Source organism: Oreochromis aureus, unplaced genomic scaffold, assembly GCF_013358895.1.
Source record: "Oreochromis aureus strain Israel breed Guangdong unplaced genomic scaffold, ZZ_aureus HiC_scaffold_85, whole genome shotgun sequence".
Classification (NCBI taxonomy): domain Eukaryota; kingdom Metazoa; phylum Chordata; class Actinopteri; order Cichliformes; family Cichlidae; genus Oreochromis; species Oreochromis aureus.
The window spans coordinates 1-14,819 of record NW_024108983.1 but is presented as its reverse complement, the minus strand read 5'-3'; the positions used below and the strand labels follow the sequence as shown (position 1 = coordinate 14,819).

Below are 14,819 nucleotides of genomic sequence, written 5' to 3'. Positions count from 1 at the left end.
GACGAATAAAGAACCGGGGTAAAAACTGATTTCGCAACACCGGTTACTGTGGAGGTTGCACTATGGCGCTCCCCAGTGGCTGCAGCCAGACCCTTCTCCATTTGTAGGTCAACAGTCATTCTTGTAGGCTGATTAGCTAATATGCCAGTAGTTAATGAGCTACTATAATATATGCATGATGGTGGGAATGCATGCTTGTGTCTGTGTGTGTGCCTGTTTGTCTATGTCTATGTGTCAGGACAGGTCTTATACTCCACCTCTCTGGAAACATCTCAGGCCCCCCTAGTTGTGGGGCCTATCTCCCCTCACCACACTGCCTGCCAGTGGCTGTTGCCCTTAGCCGTCGGTGCATTGGTGGTTCTCAGTGTCCGGGGCTGGGGGGCCTCTACATATCCGGGGCCTGGATTTCCTCCATGCTTTCTTCATGTCCTGGGGGGCAGGGCTATGGCTCCCCAGATCTACTATTAGACACTTACATGGAGAAACCTCATGAATACTAGTCCTCTCACACACACAGGTACACACAGACACACACTATCTTGGTTGGCTGCTGCCTCTAAACCTATCATGCGTTGTCGGTCTTGTGTGCTGTTCAGTAAGATTCAGTATTTATTATTTACTGTTACCTATGTAATGGTAAATGGACTAATTTTTATATAGCGCTTTTCTACTCTCCTGGAGTACTTAAAGCGCTACAACAGCGTATACAACATGCCACATTTACCCAATCATGTGTCCGTTCTCTCCGTTGGGAGAACGGGCTCCCAAGCACTGACTCTAAACTGAGTGCTTTTCTAACAACATTCACACACATTCACACTCCGATGGATGCATCAGAGAGCAACTTGGGGTTAGTATCTTGCCAAAGGATACTTGGCATGCAGACTGGAGGAGCCAGAGATCGAAACAGCAGCCTTCCGATCAGTAGGTGACCTGCTCTACCTCCTGAGCTACAGCCAGGAGTTGCTGTATTTTCCCTAATATGCTGTTTTCTTTTTGCTTGTTACTTTTCTCAGCAGGTGGGGAAGCAGATTTTCAGTGACTTTTCTTTCTATTCCTCTTATCCTCTATTTTTCTTTCCTTCTCCATCTGTTTCTTCCCAACTTCTCTTTCCTTCTTATTTTCTCTTTCCTGTTCCCGAGTCCTGTCCTTTCTGATTGTAATAACTTCCAATCAGAATTACAATCAACTTACAATCAGAATCAGTGAAAACTGTACAATGACAATAAATGAAGTTATAAGTTCTAAAATAAAAAATAATAATAATAAAGAGCAAATAAACTATGACAATTAAGTGTACCAGTACAGCAAAAGCTCCGCTAGGGAAAGTAAATCTTTTTGGGCATTTTTCTTGGCATTCAGACAATAATTCTGATTGCTACAGTGCTGAACAGGGCAGGACAGGCAAAAAAAAAAAAAAAAAAAAATCCGGTAAAAGTGGAAGTACTGATTTAACTTCTTTACTCAAGTAAAAGTAATTAGTACAGGGTCTGAAATGTACTCAGAGTAAAAAAATAAAGAGTTCTCTGCAAGATGTTTGTATTTTTGTGCTAAGCTAACTGAATCTTGTGCTATATTTACATAATCATAAAATAATATACATAGGAATACAAACTTTAGTCTAACTTTTTTAAATAAAAAATTCGAATTATACTCATCTTGAATCTGAAGAAAAAAAAGTAAAACAAAAAATATATCTCTTTTTTTCTGTTGCCTACATTGTAGAGGGTGACTTTGCCTCTAAACAGGAAAGTACAACTAGAGGTTAAAGTTGATTTAGCAGGTGTGGAACCCTAATGACAGTAAATGGTTCTTTGTTGTTTGGCTAACTAATAGTTACAATATTCATGTTGCATCTGAGGATATGAAGTGTCTTGGTTGTGGGTTGGAGGGCATCTTATGCAATAGTGTGATGATTGTGGGAGAGCTCGCTGCCCCTTGCTTCCTCCTCTGTAAAGAGTACTGCCAGCATCTCTGGCAGAGCTGTCATATTCTGGGAGGCTCTGCTGCCTTTAGAGTTGACCTTAAGGTCAGCAAGAAATGTGCATTTGTAAAAAGTAAAAGATCGCACAAATGAGGAGGGAGTGATTTTACATTCAGTTACATAAGTGAAAATCCTTTAACAGAGAGAATGCAGTGAACAGATGAATGAAGATTTTAAAAAGTAGGCAAGGCCCAAGGGAAGTGGTAGAATGAAAGAACTAATGGACCAAATTCTTTCCAGGGTACCTGATAGAATAACACTTGCTAAATTCCTCTGTGAAGATGAAGAACCAGGAGAGTACATGGAAAAGGGTAAAGTGAAAAGAGTCTTAGAGGAAGCTCCAAAGCCCTTCTGTCGCAATTACAGGGACATGATGAATCAGAGGTAGACAGTGAGGTGGTTGTGGGATTGAAGTCACAATGGTTATTCCTTTTTTGAAAATTAGAATGTTTCATCATTTCTTTATCATTACAGGTTCTAATTACTCTGGATCACATAACTAATTAACTAATTAGAATCTGTCCCTGTTTATATGAAAAACAAGGGAGAGCTTGGACATTAATGCTTTACTGATACAGAGAACAGACAGACTGAAAAACTGAAATCCAATCAGTGATGTCCTTGTTTTCAGCTTCCTTTTTCCCATCACTAAACAAGCGTCTCCATTCAGTCTGTTGAATCAAAGCTAAATGTTTATCCTTGAAACACAGTGCTGAGGATAATGCTGCTGAATGGAAGAGAGGGTTTGGGTTAGTGGCATCATTGGTGGAGTCATTCCTCTTTCTGTTGACATCGATAAAGTAATTGCATGTCACAGTTCAAAAATCAGGGCTGAGTTTGAAAACAGGTTTTATGCAGCAGCTCCATCTGCTGTTCAAATCAAGTAGGGATGAAATTCTCTCAAGCATCAGACAATTTGCTGCTAAAGCTAACCGAGCCACAAGGTTGTGCTCTGTTATTTTTTATTTGATATATGAAAATGTAATCTATCAACAATCCTGCATACTGCTGCTGGCCTGCATCTGCAAGTTGTTCTGTAATCCTCGCTACCATTTTTTAAATCCTTTTTGACAAAACTCACAGTTAGGGTTGGATCAGGTGACCCTGAATCCTGTTATGCTGCAATAGGTCTAGGCTGCTGGGGGCTTCCCATGATCTTTGTTCGTCATTCACCTTTTCACTCACTATGTGTTTATACATGACTCTAGATTTAATAATTAGTCTTTCTTTGGCTGTCTTGGCTGTAGCTCGGTAGTAGAGCAGGTCCCCTATGAGTGACCTGTGAGTGAGTGAATAAGGCAGTGGTTCCCAAACTTTTTTTGCCAGGCCCCCCTTTGTTTTACAAGAAAAATGTTCGCCCCCCCCCCCAAACACATCCTCTAAACACACACCCATATTTTGCTCCATTGCGGTTTATTTGACACCTCAAAAATTTAGTAAACGATTAAGCAAATACAAGTAAACGGCAATAAATTACAGGTAGTAATAAAATATACTACTAACTCTTTTACGCTACGTCCACACCTACACGGGTATTTTTGAAAACTCAGCTGTTTCTATGCGTTTGGGCTTTTCGTTTCGATTGCGTTGCGATTCACCGAAAACGGAGATTATTTAAAACTCCTTTTTGCGTTTACGTGTGGACGAGGATTACAGAGTTCGTCACGCAACTACAAAAAGTATGTGCCTCTTTTCACGTCACACTGTGCGCCACGTTATTGTTTACATGAGGTGAATTGCAGAATGGCAGATAGAGACAAAATACTGTTACTGTTAATCTGACTATCTTCAGGTTTTACACGCTTACATATACACACGCAGTTACTGTCCCTCCATTTAGAAAGGCAGCGGCGTCACGGTGTATTTATTTTACATATAGTTGTTTTTTTCCCCTGTGTAATAATATTCAACATTGCTGTCAATACATTTTTCAAAAAATGCCTCTCTGTGCAAAATGGGTTCAAAAACAAAAACAGCTGTGGGATACTGTTTGTCCGTGATTTGAACCGGGGGGAACAAATTACGGAAGGATCAGCCTGATGTTATTTCTATCCCGCTGTAACTTTACTGCATAAAGAGCTAACATGTCCAAAATGTCAGGAGTAGTTAGTCATTACAACAAGTGTTTGTGAACTAAAATCAACATTGTTGGATACTGTTTGTCCGTGATTTGGAGAGCCCAGCGCGTGATCCCGACGCAGGAAAACTAATTTTGCAGGGGAGACCTACCTCGGCACTTGTGCAGGTGAAGCCAAAGGAAGATATGCTTCACCATATTTTCTAGTCTTTGGCTTGGAAGGAAGTTGGATTAGAAACATATTTGGCGATGCTTCCTCTCCTGCTTTGCGTTTGTGTGGGAGCCCCGTCAAAATCTGTCCATTATGCTAGCAGTGTCCAAGCATTCTTTTTTATTTTTTTTTCATACCGCGCCCCCTGCAATGGCTCTGCTCCCCCCTAGGGGCGGGCCCCACACTTTGGGAACCTCTGGAATAAGGCAAGTTGTGGAGAGTGCTTTGCAGAGTAGCAAAGCGCGATATAACACAGTCCTTATACCATCTCTTCCACAGTCTTTCTTTCTTTTGTCTCCCAGCAGTTGGCCGCCCTCCCTGAGCCTGCTTCTGCTGGAGGTTTTTCCTTCCCACTGTTGCAAAGGAACTTGCTCATAGGGGATCATATGATCATATCTTTGTATTAGGGTCTTTACCTTACAATATAAAGCACCTTGAGACAACGGTTGCTGTGATTTGGCACTATATATATATATATAAAACTGAATTCAATTGAATTGCTATTTCTGACAATCAGATATGTATTGTCCCTGCTGGCTTTTCTGGTGTGCAAAGAGGTCTTGCTGCACCTGCTGCTGTTCTGCCTGACTTGAGGCTTTCCATGTATACACATGCCACCGAACGAATCACTGCAGAAGTGGATATAATGGGCTGCCATTTAAATATCAATTCTAAAGATGTAAAGAAATGCATTTCAATAAACTTGTGAACTTCAGAGCAGCTAAATACATGCTACAGAAATCATCTTGCAGTAGGTTACTTATAAATAAGTGACAGCAACTGTGTGTCACTGTGATTGTAAGTTGATATGTGTAGCTATTTACTGACTAGTCTGTGTAACTTGTAGAGGTTCAAATAAGGGAACATTTTGTTTGTGATAACAGTCAATGACCACCACCTTTTACTTGATACTACAGTATACTCTGTTTTGTTTATGCCACTTTTGGTGCACACTACATACTGTCTGCAGTTTGTGTATGTCAGTATAGACTTTGCACCTATGGGTTAAATATAAAATCCAAAACTCAATAACTGAAAAACTCATTTATTATGAGTTATCAAATCACGAATGAATAAGTGTAATGTTTATAGCAAATTAACAGTTTTAATGTGTTTTTTTTTGTGGCAAGATCTAATAATCTAATATACTGGGTCTAAATTGAGGAGCACATAAACATGTACACACAAAGAAAGGAGGAAAAATAAATACAGCTCTTTAAAAACTGACAATTAAACATTCTGAAATTAAAAGCAAGTATTGTACTTTAATACCATTTGTTTTCAAATCATAAACTCTGTGTATTATAGTACAGTTAGTGTAAAACCTTCACGGAATGCATTGTCACTCTCCTGCAGTGCAGAGAGCTTTCATTAGTTATGTACAGCCTGACATTGCTCTGTTTTTCTGGCACTATTTCATAAACTCTTGCCTGAGGTATTGTTAAAAAGTTACAAGGTGAAAGAGATGAAGAGAATTAACAGATGACAAAATGTATAAGGCAGTGAAGGTCCAGAGGCCCTTTCAGACCAATACTGTCCCCCTGCATGGTACAGATGTCTTCAGGGGAACTGAGTGCAATTAGGGTAAACAAGGGAACTGAGATATCAGGTCACGGCCCAGCGTCACTGTCACAAGCATAATTTTATCTTGTAGCAATCCAAGGTTGTGATCAGAAGCCTCCATTCTGCTTTCTTCTGGACAAGGCATCGTTCTTGACTGACCCTCTCTGGCTGATGACTGACTTTGATTCAATTCTGGAATTCTGAGTGCACTCTTCCCTTTCCATGGGGTGGTGGGGCCCAAAATTCCAGTAACTGTGTAGGTGTTTCTGTGGGTGAGCATGTGTCTGAATGCATATGTGTCTGTGTTAAACTGCTTTGAAGGCTGGGAGATGAAATCACAGCTTGGGCTGGCTTGCCAACTTGATCTTCAGGTTCTCTGCCAATTTGTCCAGGAACTCAAAGGTGTTCAAGTAGTCAGCACGTTTCACACTGCAAACAGAGTAGAGAAGGTCAGAAAACAGATGACTGTCATCATTAAAGTATTGCAAAAGTTCAGAGATCACCGAATATGACTAATTTTGACAAATATTCAGGCTGCATTTATTAAGCTCTGTTAAGTCAAGTTCACTGTAGTCAAAATAAGTTTTGACTGCAATAACTTAGTGCTCCTTCATGCCATCAAATCTAAGGCCCATTTCTCATGAATAAATGTGTGGTCACTGTTTCCAAGACGAGGAAAGGTGTTGAAAATTTTTTTACTATTACAGACATACTGAGCTGCTGTAAGGGCTTATGTGAGCATACACTTTGCCACAGTTGGGCTCTATAAATGTAAGCATATGTCTGCATCTTTCTGTACTATTAGTAAAAATTCACTGTAATTATTCAACAAGCTCATTTTTGAAATGCCAAACAATACTTAAGAGGTTGGGAGCTGTTACATCTACTGTCACATGAAACTTGGTTGATTAATACCCAATACTTATGATTATGTTACATGGGAAAAAGGACAATGGTGAGTAAATCATAGTAAGAGGTAAAATATATGAAACTAATATTTACTACATTAAGGGTTTTTTTCCTTTGTTTTGTTCTTTCTGCATGCTTAGTTTCTGGAGTGTGTCAAAGACAATTTTGAACATCCACCATTGTAATATTTTATATTTAGCAGAACACAATAGGAAAGAAAAAGCATAACTGCTCTACATTGAAAAGAGCTCAAACATATTTAAGACCTGATTGAATTAAACTTTAATTTACGGATGTCCCAATCAGGTACATTTCAAACTGGAGCTGTCCTTTCCGGTTACTGTATGTGGTGGCTTCCATAAACTGGTGCCCACTCTTATGTATTTTTAATAGATTATTTCTAAGTTCTGAGACTGTATCAAGAATGTATTGTAAGATCTAATTACACACTAATCTAACAGCACAATATCCTTATATGAATGCACAGTGCATATGACTAACTTTGCAAGGCCTTTGATGCAGATAGCCAAATCTTTGGTCATGAAACCAGCCTCAATGGTCTCGATGCAAACAGCCTCCAGCGCCTCAGAGAACACTCGCAGCTCGGCATTGTTATCAAGCTTTGCCCGGTGAAGCAGGCCCCGTGTCCAGGCAAAGATGGAGGCTGTGGGAAACAGATACACAGTGAAAGGGCATACATTAGATAACTAACCTAGAGATAACCTTAGAGATAAAATCACATAGATCACTTTTCCACAATCCGAGCCTACCAATAGGATTGGTGGAGGTTTCCTTTCCCTGCTGGTGTAGTCTGTAATGTCGAGTCACTGTGCCATGGGCAGCCTCTGACTCTACTGTACGACCATCAGGACAGACAAGCACACTGGTCATCATACCCAGGGAGCCGTAGCCTAAAACACAGGGACAACCAAAATCTACATTAACATCTGAATATCATTAGTCTACAGTACATTGCAATTTTTTAGGCTTTTATCATTTAAGTTTCTGCATGGTTTTTCACATAACTTCTGATCTGAACCTCCTGTTTAAACCAACCTTGTGCCACAGAGTCAGACTGTACATCTCCATCATAGTTCTTGCAGGCCCAAATGAAGCCTCCCTCAGATTTCATGGCTTGGGCCACCATGTCATCAATGAGACGGTGCTCATACCAGATGCCCTTGGACTCAAACTGAGCACGATACTCTCTGAAGCACACAAGAAGGTGGACAACACAGTTCTGGCCCATGTCTGATACAAGAATGTTTGCATAAGCTGTGTGTGCATGTGCTGTCCTTACTTCTCATAGATCTCCTGAAAGATGTCTTTGAAGCGTCCATCGTACTTCTTCAGGATGGTGTTCTTGGTGCTGAGGTATAGAGGCCAGCCTTTGGACAGAGCAATCTGGAAAGAGCTATTAGCAAAATCCCTGATGGACTTATCTGTGTTGTACATTCCCAAGGCCACACCACCTGTGCCTGGATAGACACAAACAAATAGACATACAGACTAGAGATGGCATGATACCACTTTTTTATGTCCGATACCGATACCGATATCATAAATTTGGATATCGGCCGATACCGATATGAATCCGATATAGTGTGTTTTTTAATCAATAAAACTTTTTTTTTTTTTTTTTTAAATATCTTGCTGCATTTTGTATAAGTTCAAACTCAAGTTAAAAAACAAAACAAAACACTAAAGCTATTCTGTTATACCTGTGTGCAAAAAATACACTGCACCCAAAATTTTCATAGTTCAGCAATACTGATCAATCTAATAAACTTAAACCTACTCCATCCTCCCTATTCTGGTATTTTAAAGAGTAAGCAACCTAACTAATAGGGTTGAAAACTCCCAGCAAAAAAAAATTTAAAAAGAAAATAGGGAACCACCCCCCCCACCCTCCACATCATGATGCTTAATCAATGTAATCAACTTTAATTTGATGCAGTGTGAAAAAAAAAAAAAAATGCACAGAAATCAATTATTTTTCAAGAATAATTAAATAGATTCAACATCTTTCTTCAACAGAACTGCAGACTTCTGTAATGGACTTCTATACATTTTACATCAGATTAAAATTCTGGGTGTAAGATTCAGATAATTATTTATTAAAAGCTAGATATTTTAAATGAGAATAAGAAAGAAAAGTATGTCTTTGTGCCCCCCTTTTCCCTGCTCATGCCCTATCGGCCCCCCTGGCTAAACTTTGCTAGATCCGCCCCTGCACAGTTACCAGCGTCAGCTACGTAGAAAAAGATCCTGATGTAGAAAGTAATATTAAATAAATTCTAACAACAGCTTATCACGCTTAAACGTATTGCTGTTGTTTATCTGCTGGTCTCCTCTTTCTAGCGCAAAGTGGGCCAAAAACAAACAAGAGAGACGGGACTTGCGGCAGAAAAGCCGATCAGCTTATCGCTGATCAGTTTCATGTTTGAAGTAATAACAGGAGAGGCAGGGGGAGTGAATGAGAGAAGTAGATGCAACTACGCAGCAAAGACAGAATAACTTCAGCTTTGTGTCTATTTTTTTAATTCTAGCTGAAGTACGGGACAAATCGCTTCCTTTTCACCTCAGTATGGAACTCCGAAGGCCAGTTCAGCTGTGGCTCAATATATCAGTTGTTAAGCTTAACGTGGAAATACTATGCAAACATTCAGGGATGAACTTACACACTTGCTTTTTTCTTCTGGGATAGTTTTCGCCGAGATGAAATGCCTTAGGAAGCATGTAGCGAGGCTCCAAATGCTCCAACAGACCGCCAACAGGTCTGGCAGACAACAGCCGCTCTATCACGTGACACATACTGCTCCGATGCGCCGAGCTGGGTTACGCGCGTTTTGTGAGGTGATTTTGTGATACTTCGGATCGGATTACATTTTTTATTTCTCTCTGATATCCGATCCAGTAATTTAGGTCAGTATCGGACCGATACCGATACGTAATATCGGATTGGTCCATCTCTAATACAGACAGACTAAATTCACATGAATTATCGACTTTAAAGGCAGACAATCTTGGACAAACTTAGAAAAATCTAAAAAAGAAACCAGTGTTACCTCTTACTCCTCCATTTAAAATTTATTTCAGTTCATTCAGTGTTTGCTTTACAGTTGTTAAACCTGAACATATCAATACTTACAAGAGCATGAACAAAGATATTATCTTTCACAGTATTTCACAATAAAACCCATACAATATAAGGTTAATTGTACTAACAGACTTTTTAAATTTTCTACCAAACTTGCTAGTTTTAAAACTGTACTAGAAAACAAATATGGAGGAAACAAGCTGTCAGCTCTTCTAAATCCTTGTTTTATATACACTCTGTGGGGTGGACATGCAAGATCTGGTTTTATACTACAGAGAAGCTTGATGATAAGATGCAGACAGTAAAGAGTAGATCCAATAGAATATTTGTTTGTTTATTTATTTTAAACAATCAGATCTTTCACATGTGGTAAATGGTTTGGAAATATATATATAACAGTATATTGGACTGGCTTCTTACTCACCCTCAAACTCATGGACCAGATATTTGACAGGCTCTCCATTTGCGGGTGTGTAGGTCATCTCCACTTTCCCAGGCCCAGGCACCACAAAGTCTGTGGCTTTGTACTGTAGGGAGAACAGTGAGTAAGAAAAAAGATACAATCCCCAACATATATAATAACAGCAAGAAAGACTGTCATAAACACCTAAAGAGGACTAGTCAGAGTGTACAGCATTGTTGTTTCTAACATCTAACAGATATTATGTAACCAGCAGCCACCTGATGCGTCACCCAACTGGAAGCGGAACTGTTGACTTTGGCTATGCACCATGAACCAACCTGTGATTTACTTCTGTGGCTGTTGAGGTGGTAAACATTGGTCCAAAGGACAGCTGATGAAACCTAATTATTGACCAAGTCGCTCCTAACAAGCCCACAACGACCGATATAACTGTCAATTCCCTGAGCTCATACATCAGCTGACGGAGGGAAAGAGCAGTTAGAGAAGTGTGGTAGAAAATTACAGGCAGCCCCCGAAATCGTAACAATAATTAAGATGAAGTTTTAGTTTGAAACACATTTTATTTTAACCTCATTTGGAAAACTTTAGAAAACTAAGGGCATTATTTTTCTTTGCCAAAACATAAACCATAAAAATACTATTTCACACTAAAACTAGATGAAGACAGACTCACTACTCTTTGCTCTTTGGTGTAGAATACACATCCTGCTTCTAATGCAAGGGTTTGAATAAACGTGTGGCTTTGCAAATGAATGTGATGTCTGGAGACACTTTCCTACAGGCTTGACTCTTTGTTCTTATCACCTCTTTCTTTCATTGTCACCTCCCTACCTCCTTCTAAATGCTAATTTGTCTGAGCCATCTTACCTTCACAGACGCTCTATAAATCTGTAGGGCATAAACAGACTTCTACAGCAAACTAACTCTAGAACAGGGCATTGAGTCATTTCCTTAACATCCTATTGACACAATAATATACACGACATGAAACTACAAAAATCTGAGCAGTTTTACATCTTAAAAGATGGAAAAATGTGTCTTTGTGTCACATATTGATTTGTAGGTTGGCATTGTTAAATACTGTTGAAATGAAATTCTCTATAATTACAATCTTATTTTTTTGGAGACTTTGAAAAATTTACATGAGATGTGCAAAGTCTTGACTAGAGATTCACATACCATATATCCCTCCCTTAGCATGCACACTTAAAAGTTTTCAGTAAGTGGGACCGATAGGGTACCTGATCTCCATGGGCATGTCTGCCGATGATGATGGGCTTGGTCCAGCCGGACACCAGGCGGGGGATATTCTTACATATGATGGCTTCCCTGAACACCGTGCCCCCGAGGATGTTACGGATGGTCCCGTTGGGTGAGCGCCACATCTGCTTGAGCTTGAACTCCTCCACGCGTTTCTCGTCTGGCGTGATGGTGGCGCACTTAATGCCCACATTGTAATGGTGGACTGCCTCTGCTGCCTCAACTGTCACCCGGTCGTCAGTTGCATCTCGGTTCTCCATCCCAAGGTCATAGCTTTGCAGGGGGAGATTAAGAGAACACGATTAATGGTGCCGAGAGAAAGCTAATACATACATTTATAATGTCTTGGAAATGTACCTAGACTGTCAATAAAAACCTCAAAGTTTTAGTACAAAAAGCAAAGAATACTTTAAGCATTTTAGCTGCTCCTTCACAAGGTGTCACCAGGACGCAGCTCCACATGTGTGACTTAGTAAACTTTTATACCCGATGCCCTTCATCACACATTGCCAAGGGTTTTTGCCTCTTTTTGCTTGTTAGGGTAAGGTGTAAACCACTAAACTGAGGAGCTAGTGGTAGTAACTACTACAGGGCTCAAATGATTAGTAAATATAACTGATTAGTAATTATAATTGAGAATTTTTGTGTGCTCCTAAGAATTAGAGTATGAGAGTAAGAATGAAGATAGGGACCAAACACACACAGAGAACATTGATAATCTCAGCAGCAGAGGCACTCGATGCTATGAGCGAATACAAGTATTTACACATAATGGCACAACTTAGCAGCAGACCCCGGTGCACTAACTACCGAACACTATGCTATTGATTTCGCTGAGTGAAAAGCAAAGCGGAGAATGTCAAAGTACACCTGCTGTGATGTGGAACACAATAACTGTGTCAAAGGACATGAATGACTTGAATGAGTGGTGAAAGTGAATCTGATTATGGAATAATTTGAACTGCTGCCAGAGCTTTTTGCACTTCATTCTGAAGGTAATTTTCTTGCCTGCAGGCCCTGACACAGCATTCTTATGAAGGAGACCTTCTATTAAACCCCTGTTCCATTTTCTTTTAGGCACTGCCACTGTAACAAAGCAACACGAAGAAAGCAAAAAAAGGAACCAGTTGTGCAACGAAAGCGGGCACTCTGCCAGTATAACTAGATCGGTTTGCTCCGCTTGTTATACTTGAGGAACCTCACAGCTTTAACAAACAGTTAGAGGAGGGGCTGAAAACCAGCTCAGTGTCCTTAGACTTCTCTTTGGCAATTATCTTGTGTGCTGGCTTTGTAAGAAAGTGGCCTTGACCTTTTACCTACCTACTTCCCTCCTCCCTCAACTCAAAATCCAAGCCACATGAATGAACCGATGAGGGGAGAGGCAGACATGAAAGATTTTTGTCCTGAGTGGTTTGATGTGATGTTGCTTTTCTCCACATTCTTTGGGATCTTTGCAGAAAACTTTGCACATGTTCCAAACTATGTGCTTTCAAGAATTCCGTGCCCAGCATAGTGAACCACCTGACTGTGTGGTGGGAGTTCTAACCATTGTACTATTGTGGATGGTTAACAACAGTGCAAAGTCCATGAAACAGATAAGTAGAGGAAGGTCAAATTAAGAAACCGATGACGCAAATGGATGTTATACTACTAATTACCGTTATTACTTTGTTTGGACATTTCTGATCTACAATATCACCCATCACTGCATTAGATTTAATAATACTTGTTGAAACTTCTCATTGTCTTCTTGATTACAAGACTTTTGTAAACAGCTTTTAATGTAATGGTGATTTTTTTTTCTGAGATGGCAGCTGCAGTTAGTATATTCTGCTTTGCAGCTGAGCTATGAGACACCTGTCGGGGGGGAATGTATTTTCAGGGCAAAGGTCAATGATGGGGGATGCATTAAAGCAAGAATTCAAGCCAAACAAGAAGTACCAGGCATGCAGAAAGTGTTGCTGGAATTCCCTTTTTGAGTCTGTTTTACTGAGACTATCCCTGCTGGGAGTACTTACCACTGCACCACTGTCATGTAAACAAAACTATATTTAAAAAGAAATCGCTAAATGTAAGTGATCTGAGTGCACTGAGATGCTAGAACAATGGGATCTTTACACAGTGTAGTATTCACCTGTGCAGGTCGAGCTCCAGGTACGGAAAGATGAGTTTCTCCTTAATGAGCTCCCAGATGACCCGAGTCATTTCATCTCCCTGCATCTCCACCACAGAGCCAGCCTTGATCTTGGGAGACATCTGTCACAATAGAATGACCGTGAAGAGAACAAATGAATGACCGTGAAGAGGACAGTTACTCTGACACTTATTCTGATTACTGAAGTGACTGGAGAGAGATTATTATTACACAACAATTTGTCAAATGATGATGCTGATACCCAAGAGGGGGAAAAAGGTCTGTAGACTATGAATTAATTAATTCACAAGATGCTTAAAGTATCCAGAGCTGCGACTCAGCGTAAATCCATAATAACCCTCTTAAATAATAAGGCTGTCCCAGTGGCCAAAAAGGGGGGATCACCTTCTTGGTTATTATTTTGGTTATTACCATTGTTATTTTAATAATGTCGGTTGAAAAGACGTGTAATGTTTGCATTAATGCGCACCTTATTGGTGGTGTTTCACAACAGATGATTTCACAACTTTCAAAGATTTCATTCTATAATCTCGCCTAAAGTTCACTTAAAGAAGACGCGACTTGAGTTAAGCAAACAAGGAATGCAGAGCACTAACAGGACAAGGTAAAAATCTGAAACATGAAACCAGGAAGGAGGTGTTGGCTGAGGATATCAGGCCTGAATGGCCACTATGTCGTTTGCTTTAGCTACCCACGATTTAATTTGAAAGAACAGCCGACACAAAAGTGTATTTCATAGCAACGCAAACAGAAAAACGCATTACTTCAACTTTGTCACCATTTCCCCCCTATTTCTTTTTCTTTTTTTGGACAGATGATGGCTAATCCCTGCAATAGCAACACAACAACAACAAAAAGAAGAAGAAGAAGAAGGAGCCGCCGAGTATTTCTTTCTTTCCTGCACGATGCCATCATTGTGTTCTGCAGTAAGCGCTGTTTAATTCAGTGCTACAAACGCCTACCTTATTGAGTTCGAGGTCCACGACACAACCAGAGACGAGAAAACTGAACGATGACCTGCCGGAGAAGACGGCTATCTAGCTGCTAGGTGCCGGTTTCTATTCCGCGAGCTCACTGGCAAGAGTCTTGGCCAATCAGAGAAGAGCGGAAAACGTTTAACGCCAATCAGATAAACC

The 14,819-nt window shown here is 40.1% G+C and overlaps 1 protein-coding gene across 2 annotated transcripts; it reads right to left on the bottom strand.

The window, feature by feature from the left end:
- Positions 1–5,352: 5,352 nt before the first annotated feature.
- On the bottom strand, positions 5,353–14,790 carry LOC116321488 (isocitrate dehydrogenase [NADP] cytoplasmic). 2 transcript variants are annotated; one of them, XM_031741348.2, is made up of 9 exons: positions 14,646–14,790; positions 13,663–13,784; positions 11,510–11,801; positions 10,269–10,371; positions 8,045–8,222; positions 7,801–7,952; positions 7,515–7,655; positions 7,246–7,408; positions 6,171–6,264 (listed from the first exon to the last, which is right to left on the bottom strand). In XM_031741348.2, the coding sequence occupies exons 2-9, from the start codon at positions 13,782–13,784 to the stop codon at positions 6,171–6,173; spliced, it is 1,245 nt and encodes a 414-aa protein (XP_031597208.2). In that variant the 5' UTR covers positions 14,646–14,790. The 2 variants fall into 2 exon arrangements, with proteins under 2 accessions (XP_039463805.1, XP_031597208.2); XM_039607871.1 differs by lacking the exon at positions 14,646–14,790 and having other exon boundaries at positions 5,353–6,264.
- Positions 14,791–14,819: the final 29 nt, after the last annotated feature.